This window comes from Sturnira hondurensis, unplaced genomic scaffold (assembly GCF_014824575.4).
Source record: "Sturnira hondurensis isolate 20B ecotype Veracruz unplaced genomic scaffold, ASM1482457v3 Scaffold0024822, whole genome shotgun sequence".
Classification (NCBI taxonomy): domain Eukaryota; kingdom Metazoa; phylum Chordata; class Mammalia; order Chiroptera; family Phyllostomidae; genus Sturnira; species Sturnira hondurensis.
The window spans coordinates 2,713,352-2,732,358 of NW_028097453.1; the positions used below are offsets into that span (position 1 = coordinate 2,713,352).

General features: G+C 46.7%; 2 protein-coding genes across 5 annotated transcripts in view; one reads left to right on the top strand and one right to left on the bottom strand.

Moving 5' to 3' along the window:
- MAGI3 (membrane associated guanylate kinase, WW and PDZ domain containing 3) overlaps window positions 1-3,768 on the top strand; it is a 201,074-nt gene extending 197,306 nt beyond the window's left edge. Inside the window, exon 24 of the transcript XR_005065430.1 lies at window positions 3,757-3,768. The gene's annotated coding sequence lies outside the window, so the exon portion shown is untranslated. The remainder of the gene's footprint in view (window positions 1-3,756) is intronic.
- PHTF1 (putative homeodomain transcription factor 1) overlaps window positions 1,064-19,007 on the bottom strand; it is a 44,128-nt gene continuing 26,184 nt past the window's right edge. For all 4 annotated transcript variants that reach the window (XM_037038730.1, XM_037038729.1, XM_037038731.1 and 1 more), the window contains 14 exons: window positions 17,434-17,590; window positions 16,063-16,197; window positions 13,844-14,000; window positions 12,855-13,028; window positions 12,661-12,750; window positions 10,887-11,111; window positions 8,360-8,488; window positions 7,272-7,544; window positions 6,393-6,524; window positions 5,736-5,822; window positions 3,707-3,862; window positions 2,651-2,746; window positions 2,076-2,201; window positions 1,064-1,582 (listed from right to left, as the gene is read on the bottom strand). In XM_037038730.1, the coding sequence (XP_036894625.1) occupies window positions 1,562-1,582; window positions 2,076-2,201; window positions 2,651-2,746; window positions 3,707-3,862; window positions 5,736-5,822; window positions 6,393-6,524; window positions 7,272-7,544; window positions 8,360-8,488; window positions 10,887-11,111; window positions 12,661-12,750; window positions 12,855-13,028; window positions 13,844-14,000; window positions 16,063-16,197; window positions 17,434-17,590 (1,958 nt within the window). In that variant the 3' untranslated portion in view covers window positions 1,064-1,561. The remainder of the gene's footprint in view (window positions 1,583-2,075; window positions 2,202-2,650; window positions 2,747-3,706; window positions 3,863-5,735; window positions 5,823-6,392; window positions 6,525-7,271; window positions 7,545-8,359; window positions 8,489-10,886; window positions 11,112-12,660; window positions 12,751-12,854; window positions 13,029-13,843; window positions 14,001-16,062; window positions 16,198-17,433; window positions 17,591-19,007) is intronic.

Consider the following 19,007-nt stretch of genomic DNA (forward strand, 5'->3'; position numbering starts at 1 on the left):
AGCAGTCTGGCTTCCTGTTTCCATCCTCGTGGTTAGGAATCTGTCCGTGAAAGATGTTTAAAGGGCTTAAGGAGCAACCACACATGATTACTGCAGGCTCGCCAAGTGCTAAGCACCCACCACAATAACCCCCCCTGGCAACCCTATCGGGTGGTTCTAGCCCCACTTAACAAGCAGGGGAACTGAGATACAAGGTTAGGTGACTTGCCCCAGATTATGAAGCTGGTAAGCAGCACCAATGGTATGAACCCAGAGTGTCTACCTCCAGCCCTGGTCTCTCGAGAAATTCATCTTTACACCTCAGCACCCTTCCTGCTCGTTAGGACACGTGGGACACTGACTCCGCTGGGCACAGGCAGACCTCGGGGGCACTGCGGGTTCGGCTCTGGGCCCACGGGAAGGTAAGCTGTGATCTTCCTGCTCGTGGAGGGTCTTGCCTTTGATTTGTTAAAAAAGCAACATCTGTGAAGTTCAATAGAGCAAAGTACGATAAAACGACATATGCCTGTACATATTTGTATATATAATAACTATTTCTGACGTTTAAAAATTCACAAAATCTTACTAAATGTTCAGGTTTTCACTTTGCCTCAATAGATGCCGCAACACAGGTAACTCAAAGACCAAGAATTCTATGTATGTCGGCTGCCTGAGTTTTCATTAACATGTGTGTACACCTGCATGTGTGACGGGATAACATGGGGTACTGGTAAGAGGAGCTAAATCATACCAAAAAGGCACCATGGACCGGAAACTGTACTGCGGGCTGGGCCCGTGAGGCTGCATCGGGGACAAGCCCTCAGAGCTTCCCCTATGCTGTGACCGGGGACAGTGCAGACAGTCCCTACGGAAACCGGGCCGGGCGTGGCGAGCTCACGGGTGCTCAGTTTGCTCCTGCGGAGTGATGTGGCCGACCACAGGCATGCCTCCTTCTCCAACAATGGCACAGTTACCAAATTAACCTCCAACTTATTACCCAACTAAAAATGTATCCAGAGTTTAATAGAAACTCAGCTTAAAATGTTTTTTTACGTGACAAAAAGAAAAAGCCTAGAAACTAACATTCTCCAATAAAGTTCTTTTATTTGAGTTCAACTTAAAATAGCTTAAGTTTGAGCTCTCTGCTAGAGAAACGGCACGGCCAGTCCACACGCCATCATGGAAGAGGGCTGGATTTGCGTATTTCCACTAAAGCAGACCTGCGTCACGCTCTGGGCTTCCACCATCCTACCCAAAACAGTTTCCATAAGCGTGACTGTCACAGCACCGAAAGGTCCAGAAAGAATTCCCTAACTTGGAACATTGTCCCTGTGTCGCCGTGCCACAGCGCCAGTCTCCTGACCACGCACACTGTTGGAAAACCAGGGGAACAGCCTGCACGCCCTCCACTGGCTGGGTCCCTCGGAGGACCCCGTCCGCAGGCTCAGGCAGGGGGCGGGCCCCGTGAGGGCACACGAAGCCGGTCTCGGGGGTCTCACAGGTCTCGGGGTCCTCGGTCAGCCGGCTCCTCCTGGCTGAGCGCTGACACAGCCAAGGGAGGGGTCCAGATGCGTGGCTCCGCTCAGGACTTGATTTTCCAGAGCTGAGAAGGAAAATCACCAGAATGAGTCAGTCTGACACAACAGGTGGGGTTTGTAAGTGCACTCACGGGACTGTGACCCGAGAGCCCTTTAAAGAGACGAGACACTCTGGCCAGAGCCGCAGAGAAAAAGTGCGAGATTTTCAGGGCCGAAAGTGACAGACCGCGGTTCGTAGGTTTGGGCTTTTCATTCGTTCTGACTCTGGACATGTCCCCAGATCAGAGGAGACCCTCACTCAGCCCACCCCATTAATCTGACATGAGATTCAAACCTGATTTTTTTGTGCAACTCAAGAGCACAGAATATTGCAAAAGGAGACGACCTCGGCTGAGAAGCCTGTGGACCGCCAATCCAAACGCCTTTCTTTACTTGGAGAGTTATTTCCACGCCAGACACACACACACACACACACACACAGTGAAGAACCAAGGTCATTATTCCATATGGTGGTTTTCACCACGAAGGCTGATGCTACAGCGTGGCAGCCACACTTACCCGTATATTAAACCCTAGAAGGTCACTTATGACGCCTGAGACAGCAGAAAGGATGACTACTCGGGTGATGTTGTAGATTAAGGGGTTCATGGTCAGCCCATAGAGTCGAAACGGTGTGTCCAGCTCCTACGAAAACATGCAAGAACCAAGTTGAGATGCACGGTTTCTCAGTATCAGTAATTCTGGGCCGTTACCTTGAAGTCTCGCGGGGGGAGGGGGGCAGGGGGGACTGCTTGTGGCTGCGGCTTCCCTTCACACTCAGTAGCTGCCTTCGGAAGGGCTGTGGGGTCGCCCACTTTCTCATTAGCTAAGTTTTTCAAAGCACATTCGAGCAATATGTTGTGATTTTTTAATCACGTAATTAAAGAAATCAAGTATCTTCACAGACATCAAGTATCACCCGAAGCTGGGTAACAAATGGGACATTTTTTCTTATGGAGTCATGAACCCAAGCCTATGAAGGTGACATTTCGAACCTACTCAGCCTAGCATGTGTCTGTCACTAGGGTCTTCCCAGAAAGTAAACCATCAACTTAGTTTCAATGGCAGTAGGAGCGTCACAGGGCACTACTTACTTTCAACAATTTGGTGGACAGTTTTAATACATTGTTTACTAGAGTAAGCTGTTCTTTCTTATTTGGCTTTTTTTCCATCTTAAGATATAAGTTAATCTAAGGGAAGGAATAGAGATTAAGATAAATGCCATAGAAAAAGATATATATATATACACTGCATTAATCTGGTCGATTTCAAGAGTCACATTTTCGAGTAAAGTGAATTTTGAAATTCTGGCAGCTACTTCCACAGAGCACGTGTCATGCCAAGCCCCCACCCCCAGGAGTCCCATTTGGCAAAGACATATATTTCATGAAGAAAAGAAATGAGACAGAAATTTAGATATCAAAACAATGAAAATTTTAACATTTATTATAATATAACAATTAACATGTAAAGTCCTTGAGTTCAAAAGCAGTATCTTGTCCATCCTGGTGTCCCTGAAATAATCTAGTATCTTCATTAAAGGTTTACAGAATAGGAGAAGATCGCTGCTTTTGAAACGTGCTAATTCTTTATTTTTTCCCTTCCAGGAAGAACTCTCCACTATAATTCTAAGGCAAAAAATAAAGAACTAATGATGTCAAATGCTTTTATTTAAAACTTATGGATAAACATACATTTTTTAAAAGATTTATTACTCTGCATTTATAAGAAGCATTTCTCAGTCTTAACAGCCACTCACACACTAAAGAACAAGTATCCTGCAAACACTGAATGCACTTTATGGCTGATGCAGGAGAAATTCAAGAAGCTGATTAAATATGCTTAAATGACAAGTATGCTTGTCATTTACTACTTAATGCGGAATATGAGTAACAGTGTGCTCTAGTCCCATCAATGAGAAAACCTTTATAGTATACAATGTATTTTCAATCTACTGCACCGTAATTTGAATGATTCTGAGAATAGGTGGGGAAGGTACTATGCTCATTTGACAAGAAGGAGACAATTACATAGCAACCAAGTGACTCGTAAGGTCCTGTAGCGAGAAAGCGACAGACCCTCAGCTCAACCCTGGATCTCGTTACGCCACCTCTAAGCACTGGACAGAACTGGCGAGGCCATGGTAGTACCTGTTCGGTAAGTAATATTGAAACATTGCTGTATTTCTTATTGGTTTCAGACCCCAAGGAGGCCAGGCGTAGTAAGAAAAGTAGTAAAGCTGTTTCCCAGATCAAAAACTCCCAATTATAAGCATCATTCAGGAAAGTTTTATGTCCCTGGAGAACCTATAAAAAAGAAGTGAAGTTTCTCATTTGTCTGAAAATTTATAATTACTCCTTTATCCCAGCTATTTAAAAACATTGACAGGGTAGCAATATTTTAAAAGCAGAAGAGTTTACACTCATAAGCATTATATCTATTTAATCAGCCATTATGGCTCTACATTTACTAGTTTACTGGCATCAAAGGGTCCTGAAGTAACAGAGGAGGGAAACACAAGTACAAAAGACCAAGGCCTTTCGAGCCTCTAACCACCGTGTGCCCACTCGCAATCACGGGGAGATCATTTTCCGAAGCACTGAGTTTGCCTGTGACTGGAGAGGTCCCGGAGACGCGTGGCCCATCTCGCTGAAACGACTGGAAAATTTGGGGAACGGGCCTCACTCCACGTTAGCATCTGCAGAGCAGCAGCAGCAGCTACCAGTTAGCAAGTGTTATGGGTCGAGTTTTCTGGTGAAAGTTTTTGGGTTTTTTCAATTTTTTTGCAATTGATTCAAAAGCAAAGTCCATGCAAGTCCAAGGTACAATGGAGTTTATCGAAAAATATAGAGGGAATGCTCACAGAGACCAAATGTAGGCATTTTGAAAAACAAGAAGTCACCAAGCAGCTGCCTCTCCCCAGGGCCATTTGGGCTCCCACTGCCACTCCTCTCAGCTGATTCCACTTCCTCCCAGGACCGTCGTTTGTGGCTCCCCCCGACTCTGACTTGTCCCAGGCCTGGTCTGTTCCAGCATTCTGCTGCCCATCAGTCCCTACTGGCCTTTCTTCTCCAAAGTCCACCACTGATGTCTCAGATTTTCAGTTCTACTTTCCAAGAGGGAGTATGTTTAGCTCGGTCAGGGCCAGGCGTTCACGCTGCCAGTCAGTAAGGACCAGGGGAGGGAAGTAACAACTGGCAGCAACCGAAGCCCATGTCCTCAGCAGGGGGTATGGTGTCCTGTGCAGCAACAGATAACGAATACAGAAACCATGGCCACACTGCTATGAAGCCAACAAAGGAAAACTCTTAAAACCAGCCAGAGAAAAAGAGCACACTTTTAAAAGAGCAGTTGTAAGAGTAGCAACGGATTTCTCAAGATAAACTATGGAAATCAGAAGGTAATAGAATCCTACACGTGCTCAGAGTAACTGGCAGCCTACACATCTACACCTGGTGACAAGAGCCTTTGAACATGAAAGTGACAAAAGACATTTTCAAACAAAAACAGAGAATTCACCACCAGCAGATGCTTAAGTAGAAGGAAAATGACGCAGGGAAAAACACAGAAATACAAGAACTAATGAAAATCAACAGAAAGGGTAAATATATAAATATAGATAAGTAATTGACTCGAAAGCACATTAATAAGTACATCTGGGGGTTTAAGAGCTACATAAAATTTGAATGAAGAACACTAATAACACAAAGTGCTGATGGAAGATTGAATAAAACTGACCACACACTGGACAATAAAGCCAGCCTCCGCAAAGAGTCAAAGGACCAGAAACATTCAGAGCACAGAATTCAGTTTAAACTCAGTAAACAGGCAAGTACAAGACAAGCCTGTGACTCCTTTAAATAAAGCACAGAAGTGCCAGGAGGAGGAGGGAGGGGGAGGAAGAAGAGATGACAAAGGGGCCTGTCAAGAGCTCGAAGGAAGGGTCTCCCACTGGCCCAAACCTGCCACCATGAGGGGGCGAGGGTTTCACCACTGGTCAGAAATGGCCAGCTAAAATGACAGTGACCTTGGAGTCAAAGGGCTGCCAATCACCTTTATTATTCTCATTACAAAAGTCAGGAAAATTAATGGCATTCAAAAGAGCCAAAGAAATGTGGACCCGTTAAAAACACATCAACTCAAATGCAGGGAGCCAGTCCAGACGGACACGAGGTTTACCTGGGCACAGCAGATGAAGGCGATGGAGAGTGTCAGCAGGAAGACCGAAGACACCACCACGTCCACGGAGCGCTGCGGGCCCCGTCTCTGCGGAGAGAGACGCATGGGTGCGCGGGTTAGGGAGCGTGACGGGCAGCACGGCCCTCACACCACCAACGCTCTGACTTCTGCCAAACTTGGATTATTTTTTTCTTTTGTCTTTCTACATTAGTATTAAACAGTTACACGAAGCTTCTGACATAGGATTTCAACATCAACTTTAATTAAGCACTGAAATCCACGCTGTTCCAAATTAAGAGCATGACTGATTCGCTGACATATTTTCAGCTGGAATATTTCCCCAAAATGTCAGGAAAAGATGCAATTTTCAATTTACCGCTCCGCTCTAAGAATTTAAATTTTCTTTTCCCTTTCTAAGCTCTATTCACTTGACGACACCCCCCCCCCACCGCCCCGCCAGCCTGCAGACATATCACTTCCAACCTGCTGCACAGCCGGCCCGCCGGCCACGGAGACCACCGGCCACGGAGACAGCCCGCCCCGCACACAGAGCCACACAGAGCCACACCACCCACCGCCCTTGCCGTCGGGAACGTCAGGGAGCGTGTTTTCTGCACGTTCTCGCACATATTGTATTGTTAATCAAATACAACTCACCTTTAGAAAGGAACGCAGTGATAACCATATCTTAATGTTCTCTACCTTTTTAAGTCTGAAATGAGGTATTTCATATTTTCTAGCTTTCCGGGCAGAGGTAATATGGCTGAAGAGTTTTGCAAATAAAAATCTCTAGAGAAGGTTAGAAAAAAAAATCACAAAGCAAAATGTACACGTGTCTGAGTGTTTATATATTTGTAAAGAAAACATTCCCAGCATATAAACACTGTTAAAGGGATGAAATTCTAATCAATGATCACTACGACAGTGAAAAACTCCGTCGACAGTTCATCACCCTGCTGCTCCCAAACTGCATGCCACAGTGACCTGCGTCTTCACAGCATGCCATGCTCTTGACATGCTCAAAGACCAGTCTTTGGGGACCTCCGTGAGTCCCCAACTTCAAAAACAAATGTTTATCCAGAAATGTCACTTTTTCCCAGATTACATTTCCATTCAAAACCCTGTTTTTTTGCATGTATCCCCAATATATGAGGTCCTCCATCCCAAACTCATACTAAATTGCAATCGTTTTAATTCTCACTTCGCCGTTTTTCACAGAATCATTTTACTCTGAGACTTACTACCTGTGCAGGACTAGAAACCAGCAAGGCGCACTGGGGCGCAGGTGCCGAGTGGCCAGCTAGACTCTCTCACGGGCCGAGCCCCTCACTCTAAGCACAGGCTCAGCAAACCTTCAGATTCTACGAAATCGCTGTGAATAACCCACAGCATAAACGTTCACAAATACTCAATTTCCACTTCTCCATCCTTCACAGCACACATTAACTTTTAGAGAAAGCACAAATCAAGAGCACAAAAATAATTCAGTGAAGTAGATACAAAAGCAGAGGTAACAAATTTTAATTTTCTACTAACCTGCTTATATGTTCTCTCTGCCACACACATCATGAAAAAAAACATCCACGTGAGACACAATCGTTCAAAAAAATTAATTACAGACAAAATAACAACAGGTGTCACTGGTGGTGCCCCACAGAAGAGAGTCAAGATCTCCTCAGTCGAGATGGACTTTAGCTGGTCAAGGCTCTTCTCGCGGAAAAGTCGATGCAAAAACGGAAAAAACGCTAACCCAACGGTGACGACATTTCCCAGCATCTGATAACCTACTCCTTGCTGATACGCATTAACCTGGGAATTAATTCAAAATGTCCATCATTATGGCACAGCTGAATGGAGTTATGTAGCAGCTTTATCAAATTCTACTTAGATCATGAAAAACCTAATCTTCAAATCTAATAGTACAAATAATAATGTACAGCCCCAGCTGGTGTGGGTCAGTGGATTGAGTGCTGGCCTATGAACCAAAGGGTCGCCAGTTCAATTCCCAGTCAGGGCACACGCCTGGGTTGCAGGCCAGGTCCCCGGTAGTGGGGGCATGAGAGGCAACCACACATTGATGTTTCTCTCCCTGTCTTTCTCCCTCCTTTCCCCTCTCTAAAAATAAAATCTTTAAAGAAAAGATGCTCTTAGATCTTATTAACAATTAGGCTTTCAAGAGATAAGGAGTATTTGTAGAGTGAAACAATTGATCATGCTCCTAGAAACCTTTGTAATAACAACAAAAAAAATACTACCACCTAAAGACTACTATAAAATTAAAAATAAAGCCCTGGCTGGTGTGGTTCAGTTGGTTAGAGTGTTGTCCCACAAACCAAAAGGCTGCAGGTTCGATTCCAGGTCGGGGTATGTGCCTGGGTTGTGGGCTCAGTCCCTGGTTGGGACGTGTAGAAGAAGCAATCAATCGATGTTTCTCTCTCACATTGATGTTTCATTCCCTCACGTTCTCCCTCCCTTCCCCTCGCTCTGAAATCAAAAAAGTAAAAAAAAAATTTAACTAAAAACACAAATTTGTTTCATAAGCAGAGTCGGTGTATTAGGTTCTATGAAATCGCTGCTGGTCACTGACCAGATCTTTTGAAAAGCCAGAAACAGCACCGCCTCACCCTGCTCATGATGACGCCGCTGATCTCCAGCACAGACATGTCCGTCTTTTTGCACTCGTTTCCTTCCCAGATGATCGCACTGACTCGGTCAGAGGCGGGGCTCGAGTTCTGAAGCCAGAATATGTGGTTCTGAGAAGAAAAGCGAAACCATTTCTACCCACTGCCTTCTTTCCTCCACTGGATTCCCCCTGCCTCCTGCCCCCAGGCCCGCTGCCCAGGCGCAGCCTCCTCATCCTGTTCTCTCCCTCACAAAGCTCACCATGCCAACTACCACCGCGGTGATGCTGATTTCCGGTTCCGTTTTCCTTCCTAAGCCATTTTCCTGCCTGGAGAGATGCTAATATCTCCTACAGGGACAGCATTCTGTCATCTCCAAGGCTGCCTCCCTCTCTGCACGTGTGGAAGCGGGGATACGGCTGGCGCATTCGCCAGATGTTAAGGGGGAGGGTATTCCCAGAGGAACACAGCTCGACAGGGGCAGTAGGCAGTTACTTACGAGAGGGGCGCGACAGGCCTTTGCCACCACGTGTCGGGCAGAGCAGGAAAGCCCCCTCCGTTCTAACCAGAAAGCACAGAAAGCTCAAGGGGGGGGCCGCGGTGAAACGGTGCCCAGTCTCCGCGGCCATCTCAGGTCTTGTGCTTCGAGGAGCAAGTAGCTCCAGTCCCATCCCACCAGCGCGGTCCTCTCTGACCGCCACAAGCCTCGCCTTGCCCTCCTCTGAAATTAAAATCCTTATAGGCTGTGTCAGACCAATCAACACCTAAATTACGCGCTGCACTTTCGTGTCCGTCAATAACTTCCCACATAGTAACCTTACGCCAACTGGACTCGAACTTTCTAACAAAGTATCATGTACACCCTTTCTACCACAATGCCTAGCATAATGCTGAGGAGCATTTATTGACTTGGCCATTAAGCTGGCACAAAAACATTTATTAAGCACCTACTATGTAACACGTGGTATAGATTCAATGGTGAATGAGACAGATGTGATGCTTGACGGGAAGGAGCTTACACCCGAGGAGCAGGGAAGGAATGGTCAGAGACGAGACCGTCTCAGGGCAAACAAGGGGAGGGGCGAATAGTCCAGAAGAAAACAAAAGCGAAGGGCGCGGCATCAGGTCTGAAGCATCGCTGGCGGCAGGGAGGCAGTGAAATGAAGGGGGCAAGCGAGGGAAGCGGCTGCGGTGACGGAGGGCCCCGTGCAGCCAGGACGCCAGAGTTCAGACTCCGGTGACACACTGTAGAACCGAGAGGAAGCAATGACCAGGGAGAAACGTGGTGAAGAGGGCGAGGCCACGAGGACCCCCTTGTTTCTACCTGGGTGGCTGGTGGTGGCGTTGGGAAATACGGCGACAAAAAGAACAGGTCAGGTGTGGGGGCTGGGACATGAGGAACTCCTGTGAGATGGCAGGTTTCTCTTACCCAATTATTCTCACATACACCTTCAAGTATACAGTAAACCCCAAAGGTGCGAAGGAGGTCAAGGTCATCATGCCATGTGTAATTGCAGATGACTAAAGTAACTTAGGTGAATCCTCAGATGCATGTAACGAATATTTAGATTCAAACTTCGGTAGCAAAATTGGAAAAAGAAGCTTAAAACTTTAATGAGAAAATGGATGCTACTTCTGGTTAGTTTTAAAAAGTTGTACAGATTTAATAAAACAGAATTTCTTTTTCATAAAAATATCCAAGAATCTAGAAAACTCAATCATTAAACAAATATATACCCCCCACCCACCATCTGGAAGTCACCGGGGAACTATTCAGCCTGAAAAACAAAAACTAAGCAGCATGACCAGGGTCAGGCGTCCGAAAGGCTGATGTTGGAACGCTGCTTAATCCCTCACTCTGCCCCGCAGGGGCAGACCACCTACAGAGTGGTTTCTGACCACCTACAGCAGAGGCTCCGCTGGTCATCTGGTGGGGACAGAAACAGTGACGCTAACATGCACAGGGTACGCACCCTTTGCCAGCCATTGTGCTAAGCATTTTATATTATTGTCAGTAGATAAGACAACATTCTGAAGAAGCAGAGACCATCATCACCATGGGATGAAGGGTAAAAAAAGTCCTACAGGTGCAGAATAATTCCTGCACCAGCTAGAATGTCGAAATACCTCCTAAGGGATCTCCAGTTCTAGCCTATCCCATTTTATGATACTCATACAAAACCTAAAGTTAAAAGCATCGACTGGTTTATACATTAAAGAAGCCGTGCCACTGCCTTGTAATTCACACCCGATAATAACGTGATGTCCCTAAAACAGAACATGAGGTTGATGCACCAAACAGCCCTCCTCATATGAGAGAAAAATTATGAAAAAAACCCGAGTTAAGGCAACTGCAGAGGGCTTCCCCCGAGCTCTCATCCCGACATCTACGCTCAGTTCCCTGATCTCTAAACGGGGACGATAACAGTGCCCATCTAGCAGGGTGATCACACAGTTGAATGAGAATACAGAGCCTGGCACAGGGTGAGCTCGCAACACACTGGCTACTGTTCCCATCGCCTCTACAAACCTGCTGAAAAACATCCTCTTTGGGGTCGCGCCTGGTCCCTGAGTGATGGGGGCTCACGTGGGCCCCCTCACTGTCGCTGGTGACAGATGACCTGCACTCTGGGCCGTGCAGCAGGTCGTCCCACAGCATGTCCTCGGTCTCCGAGTCGTGGCGGGTGCTTTCCGAGTCTCTCCTCGACGCGTTGAGGCACCGAGAGCCACCGCCACTCACGCCAGATCGAGAGCCCTTTAAACACAACAAAGAGTTTTCTCATTCGTTTTTCAGAAACAGTCCTCTACCTGAAATAGATCAGTTATCCTTGGCAATGGTTGGCAGGCTCTCCCAGGTCGGTTGCTGTGCATTCATTTGTCCGCAAGGCCACACAGAACAGGAATACATTTTAGTATTTAAATGTTAAAGCCTGCCGACTCAAACAAGCAGGACTTTAAAGCCACGCCCTCGGGTCCACTTGGGAAGCTATATAGTTGTCTAACCGCAGTGCTGTGCACGGGAACTGATACAGTATTGAAGGCCAACTGTAATTGAAATTTTTTAAATTTTTCTAAAGTCAAAGAAAGAATGTGCCAGCAAGTATATTCATGATAGGCAGGTAGACAGAAATAAACCAACTAACAAAAGGGCTCTCTGCGAGAAGTCACTGCCAACGCAGGCGCCCTGGTGGGGACCGCCTCTGGACGCAGGCAGCTGAGCCTCCGCCCTGCCCTGCCCAAAGTTCCCCTTCTCTAAACACCGAGAGTGGGGCTGGGGCGGTAGGGCGGGTCAGCTGACCAGGCAGAGAAGTGGAGGGGCCCCGTGCAGCTCTCCCACACCACAGAAGGGAATTCGGAAGTTTCCCCACGCCCCTGACCGCCTGGCCAGTCCAAACCAAAACCACACCACCACCATCCACCCCGCCCCCTCGGAATTAGAACATTCCACGTGTAAAATATGTGGTTACCTTCATCGTGGGGTTTTCCACTCCCATCTCTCAGGTGTCCTTTCCCCAAAATCTGTCCCCATCAGATTTAAATTCCATATTTCAAGTGAATATTAAGCAAGCTTCTCATGATTTGAGGATTCATGAATAACCGCTCTCTGAATTATCACCTATGATACTTATTTTTTTCGCTAAGAAACTTTATATCATCCCCTTACAACTAGCGGGGTTTTTTAGATTTATTTATTTATTTTTAGAGAGAGGGTAAGGGAGAGAGAAAGAGGGGGAGAAGAACATCCATGTGTGGTTGCCTCTTGCACACCCTCTACTGAGGACCTGGCCTGCAACCCAGGCATGTGCCCTGATGGGGAATCGAACTAGGACCTTTGGTTTGCAGGCCCACGCTCAGTCCACTGAGCTACACCCGCCAGGCTATGCACTTTCAAGATTAGGTCATAATGTGGGGTAGGTAAAGGGGCCAACATATGATGGTGGAAGATAATCTGACTTTGGGTGGCAGGCACACAATGCAATACACAGATCGTGCATCATAAAATATACACTTAAAACCTACATAACCTCATTAACTGATGTCACCCCAATGATTTTAATGTAAAAATAAGGTAAAATTTGAAATAATAGTAATAAACAAAAACGACGAGATCAAGTGAGAAGAGTTTGTCCCCTTTCTGGGACCGAGCATCACACAGCAGGGCCTGGACAGGTGGGCAGAGAGCTGGAGGCAAGCGCGGGGCAGGTGAACACACACACTCCGGGGACAACGAACGAAGGGGGCCGGATGGGGCCACGACACTGGAGACCAGGCCTGGAGCGGCGACCTCCCCGCCGCCTCCTTACCTGACTGAAGGCTGCCGACTCAAACTCTGATTCGGCCAGACTGTCTGAATCCCGCACGACGGGACACCACCTGGGAGGGCTCTTCGTCACCTGCCAAAAGCCAGGGAGGGACAGCCAACCGTGTTAAACACTAGGGACAACGCGACGACCTAGACGTCGATGCCTAGATTCTGACAACCTGAAGCAGAAGTTACCTGAGCGTTCACGTGCCGGGGCAGCGCGGGCCTCCGGTTCCTGACCTCGCCGCCGTTGTCGCTGGAGGCCCCCTCCACGCTCCGGCGCAGTATCATCATCTGGGTCCGGGCCTCGGCGTCCTCCTCGCTGGACAGGTCGTCCGACCTCCCACTGCCCACCCGCCTGAACGCCTCCTAGGGAGAGAACAGCAGGGGCAGCCCCAACACGCCAGTAGGCGACACACGCGAAAACGAGGAAGCAGCTAAAACCTCAGAAGCAGTAAAATTCAACTAAACCAAAGGGAACAAACCTATACCCGCACTCGATCTCACTAGCAAAGAAACTGCTGAACCCGAGACAAAAGAGCCTAAACAACGAGGCCGTGTGGCGCAGAGGGAAGAGGCCCAGGCACGAGTCAAACTGAGCCACAGGCCAGGTCGGTGTCTTTCCGGGGCTCGGTTTCCTCGTCTGAAGAGCAACACTACCAAAAGCACCTGTGTCACAGACGCGTTGAAGATATGAAAAGGGTTACTACACATGAAAACGTAGAATAGTGCCCAGGTGCACTGGTGACTCAAAACCACTGGCTATCTTTGCAATTACGTAACACTACAGTTTAACAAGAAAAAAAATTCAAGATGATAGAGGAGAAATGTATTCATCTTAGACACAGAGCAGAAAGCCTGTCCCCAGAACTAGAAAACAGTGTCCCAAACCACACCCCCCACCCCGGACCATGACACAGCAGTGGATGGCGTGTCTCAGCACGGCTGGCTGAGCGGCAGGGGCCGTAACCACAGCTGGCCCCAGAACCTGGAAGGATCAGCGTCATTCCTCATGTGGCCGCTCTCCTGTCACGTCCTGGGTTCCCATGGTACTTCCTCCTTACGACAAACTAGACCAGCCCATTAGCATCTATTTCCTATCTCCAGCAGGGTCTGAGATCAGGGAAATTGTCACGGGAAAAGAGAGATTTCGACGCATCGCTCTGCACCCGTGGAAACCTTACCCGGCGGCACTTTTCTCCATCAGAAAGCTTCGCCTTCTCTGTCGTTGGCCACATTTTAATCTCCGGTCGGCACTGCCTCTTCTTAATGATGGGGCGCAGGGCACTCATGTCACTCTTGGTTTCCGTCCCTTTGCTGCATATTTTTACTCTTTTACCCCTGTTTTTAAAAAGGAGAAAAATACTGACTAGTATTCTGAAGTTTACATTTTCCGTGAAATCATTTTTTCCTGAGGAGCGCAATATACAAGGAGGTACCCCCTCAAAACCGGAACTTATTTATAACAAATTATGTATTTATTTTAATATGTTTAAACTTCAGTCACCTTCAAAGTACTCTCCACCTGATGTAATACACCTTTTGAGATGTTTTCCCACTGTTCAGGTTTTGAATGCGTCAGTGTTGAGGCCTTTTAGTGTTTCTGCCGCTTTTTGTTTCACCTCTTCCACATCAGCAAAACACTTCCCTTTGAGGACTTTTTTCATCCAGGGAAACACAACAAAAGTTGCTCGGGGCAAGATCGTGTGAATAAGGAATGTGGGGCACAAGAGTCATGCCACTTTTTATCAAAAACTGCTGAACACTCAGGACAACATGGTGCACTCCTAAATCACCCACCATGAAATGGGCAAATGCACTGAAAGAGTCTTCAGAAAAAAAAAATTTCACCGAAGCTGAACACAGCCTCTCACACCACCACCAGCTGGCGCACTGATGCAGATGGGCTCTTAGAACACCCGCCTAGTGGGGGAAGGCTGCACTGCAAGGGACCCGCCCTCCAGAAGATTCCAGGTGTTTTTAGTTCCCCCTCACATTACTCTGAAAATCCAAAAAAATCAAAAATCATACTGTTTTGATTTCTTGCTTGCTAAGGGTATAAAAAGGAAGAATAAAGTTATCTCTGGTCTCCAAAGACTCAGGTCAGTTCACTGAAAGGAAGCCTGTACTTTCCAGTTTTGCCCGGCAGCAGGTTCGCAGTCTTCTCCACTTCTCTCTCAAACACAGTGCAACCCCTGCCTCACTTGGCCTGCTTGGGGCACCTGTGGAATGTCCTCCCCTCCCCCGAACCTCGAAGCCCGACAACTCTCGGCTCCTGCGTGACCCCTGCTGATAACCGCACTGTGGAACAATCGCTGTGTCTGCCGGACTGCGGATCCCCAGTCAGCACGCAGTCCCCACTGTGTTTCCATGTCGTGGGGACTGCGGGACCCTGCTCCTTCCTAGTTGAACCTAAAACCTCGGAGAGTGGGGACGCCCAGTGCCCAGCACAACGCGTAGGGCGAGGAACTCACACACATCAACCAAGGAGTGGAAACGTATCTTTGCAAAAATACACGAATATACTTCATCTTCAGAAAAGTAACTGTGAAAGAGTATGAGTATGTGAAACAGTTTATTCTTATATTATTACTATATTAATTTCCATACAAACAACTGTAAACCTACTTTTGCCCCACCTTGTGGTGTGAGAATTTAACTATTTCACTTCTAATCCCCATACCCGAACTTCTACCCCCAAAACATACATCTTCCCAACACAGTAATACTGACTTTTTGGGAAATCAGTGATCACTAATAACAGTATTATCACCATGAAGTTAGCATTCCCTTGAGGTATATTTTATATTCGTCCATATATTCTATGAGGTCAGTCAAAATATTTACCATTTTTGAAATACTAAATGCAACTTTATTTTTGAGTCACAGCCATGTGACAAGTGAGTCTTTCCTGGAGCCATACGAGTGCCGTGGCAGCCTGCAAATCCCGAAGGAGAGAGGATGTCTCAGACCGGCACCCCTTTCCGTCCCACGGGCCATCCGCCCCGCCTCCCCTTCTGCTGCCCGTTTCTAAGGAGGTATCAGCCTTTACACTGAACAATAACTCGTGTTTTTTAAGTCCTTCTTTCCCCCATGATGTCGGCTCACATGGCTTAAGACATTTGCCCTTTCAGAGTGCTCAGATTTCTGCAATCTTGTGGTCTAGTCATTAAAGATCAAAAGCGAGTGAACAGTTACGGTGGGTTACTGGATTTACAGGTAACAGGAAAGTGGCCACATGCTGAGTAAGCAACTCACTCTAGAGCCCTTTAAAAAAACCGCACACACACTGCGAAGGTACTATGCACGCACTCGGTCCTCCGACGGCCTGATCAGATGACACACCATGTAAGCACGAATGTGGACACAAAGTCAAGAACAATTCCAGCGTGAGACCTCCCACCTGTTGCCAAAGAGAGTGTCCCAAACACCGCTCATGAAGGGTACGGATTCCACAGCTTCTACCCCTCTGGCTTTATCGGAGGAGTTATTTCCGTTTTCTCGGCTCCCGTCACCATTCACAGTTTTTCGTAGTTTTCTATTAAAAGAAAAATTTCAACCACTTCAGATTATGTAAGAACTTTCCTATTTCTGCCCAAAATATCCCCTCCAGAAAATGATACTAACAGACTACCACCTGAAATTAAGTATAGTGAACTTCACCTAACGAGGATAAATTAGATGAAGGAATGTTTCCGACTTAAGGGCAAAAACGGGCTCCAGGTCGGGGACCTGCACCCTCACGTCGTTCAATCACCGAAGAACGAGGACACTCACATACGTTCCCGGGAGGGAAACTCGCACACACGTGACTAGGAGTCAGTTCAGGCACCACAGTGACAAGAACGATTGTTTTAAATACAAATGTCAGAAACCCACCCATTCGGCACATCTAGCCAGGAGAACACAAAATAGTAACTGATCACCCAGCACCGATATCCCAGGCAGTTAAGAGATATTTCCTGTAAGCACCACGAAGACACAACGGTGGATGCTCTCAGCAAACATTAAATTCATTGAACCGAATTTTTAAGAAATCTTTTTGGGAAAAAACATTTGTTTCAAAAGTAACACTCAAAAATAAGAATATGTTGCACCAGGTGAAAAAAGTCTTATTTAGGATTCCTTGCACTAGGTGAAAAAAGTCTTATATAGGAACTGCTTAGGGGAACAGAAATCTACAGATATTCTGAGGAGAAATAATAAATAAACCCAAGTAACCATTAATAGTTTCAGAACCCCCACACAGCACATAACCAATATAAACATGACATGAATTCAATGGGCATGGAAGTCAAATTGATCTTTATTAAAAGTTTAGAACACTTAGAAATCCATTTTCATTACGCACCATGGAAAAAAGGTAAAATTTTTAGGAGCACTAACCCAACATAATAAATCCTTGTTTATAGTGAATGTTCACCAAATTCTGAATAAGACTGAATTTTGAAGAATACTTTTTCAAAATCAATATTTGATTATATTTTAATATAGAAATAGTACAGGGAGTTCCTTTAAAGCCACTTCATGACACTAAAATGACAATTTTAGTCATTTTAAGCCACTAAATGACAAAATCCCAATGCAATTAAAAGTTCATGACAGTTTCTTAGCATCAGAGAGAAAAGTGAAAAGCAAAGCCTTCTTGATATTTAGCCCAAAAATAATAAAAAAACAGACACCTATCAGAACATTTTTATCACACAAACCAAAGATGTTTCGGTACCTACGATGCCTCCCGGAAACACCCAACTCCGGGGCAAGCCCCCCTCACCTCCGCCGCCGGCTTCCGTTGCTTCCCGCTGGCCGTGCCAGCTGGGTGGACACGATCTGACAGTGGACGGTCCCCATGAGCAGCATAAGGCACAAGGGCCCCAGCACCTCGCTGACACTCACGATGGGCATCATCAAGTACAACACGAGCGCTGTGCCTGCAACGAGGAGGGTTCGCGGTCGGCCCAGGAGGTGTCCCCTTCAAACCGATCCTAGTAGTCACGCAGACTAGTTCTACCCCAAATCTACCATCTTAAAAGCACACACGTCAAAGCACACACTACAACACACTCTGCCTGCACGCGAGCCAAGTAAAAACCCAGAGCCTTTTTGGCAGCGGGACAACCTGGGGTCAGGCGCGGCCTACGGAGCAGAGCGGAGCAGGCAGTTGGGCCACGCCAGGGCGCACGGAAAACCTGACACAGAGGATTTATCTCAACACGCAAGACAGAAGTTCTTCAATGACATCCCTGTGGAAAAATATTTAACTTTCCCCTACGAGTGACCAAAGAAATGTGTATTAAAGGAGCAAAATATTTCTGCGTAAGTATCAATATTTTCCATTACGACAACGTGGGTAAGAGCGTGGGGAAACAGCCACTCCCGCCCACAGCTTTCCCTCGAGCTGTGTCCCCAGCGATGTCACCATGCACGGTGGGCGAAAGCAGGGCCAGGGTTGTGCGTTGGGAAAAGGATGTAGCAATGGATCAATAATGATACAAGAATAAATTCTGTGCTTCTCACACTCACAGCTGTACACACACTTTGCTCCACCCTGTGTGTGCTAAAATCTTTAAAATGTTGACACTCTTTGATTTGTGACTTCTGTTTCAGAGAGTAAGTGCTAAAGAGGGAATATAAAATGTGAAAGATTTTGATGATGTCATTAGTAGGAGAAAAAAATCAGAAACAACCCACCTGTTGACAATGTGAAAACAGTTACATAAATTATGGACCTGCACCATTTTATATAATGGAATATTCAGCAACTATAAAAAGGAATTTATGGTAAATCCATATGAAAGACTTACAAAACATTATGTAAGTTTTAAACGATGTTCCCATATAATGGATTATACAGACATTAAAACGATAGTATGAGGACTTAATCACCATTAAGCAAAACCTAAACTTCAGCCCCGTTCCACACTAAGCACCCCTGGAGAACTCAGCAGCCGCCCGTGGCTGAGGGTCACCGCTGCTGCGCAGTGACACAGAACACGGCCATCCTCACGGAACTCCTACTGGACGGCACTGTCACGACTTTAAAAACTAAACTTACAGATTTGTAAATTCCTACAGTTTTCATTACTAGTCAAAACAACCAACACAAAACAACAATCACCCTACACCCTTGCACCCACGCCAACCTCCACTGCCCCTGGCTAACTCACGTCTTCTGGCACAGGCCCACCCAAAGCGCGCACTGCCCGCTTTCAGAAAGTATTCCTGGTGGGCAGTGGCGCTACAGTGGTACAGAGGATACACCCGCAGGCAGTAGGCAGAGAAAAACAACCTCGGGTAGTGCCTGCAACAGATAATTAAAGTAGCCCCCTGCGAGCGCGACTGGGGAAC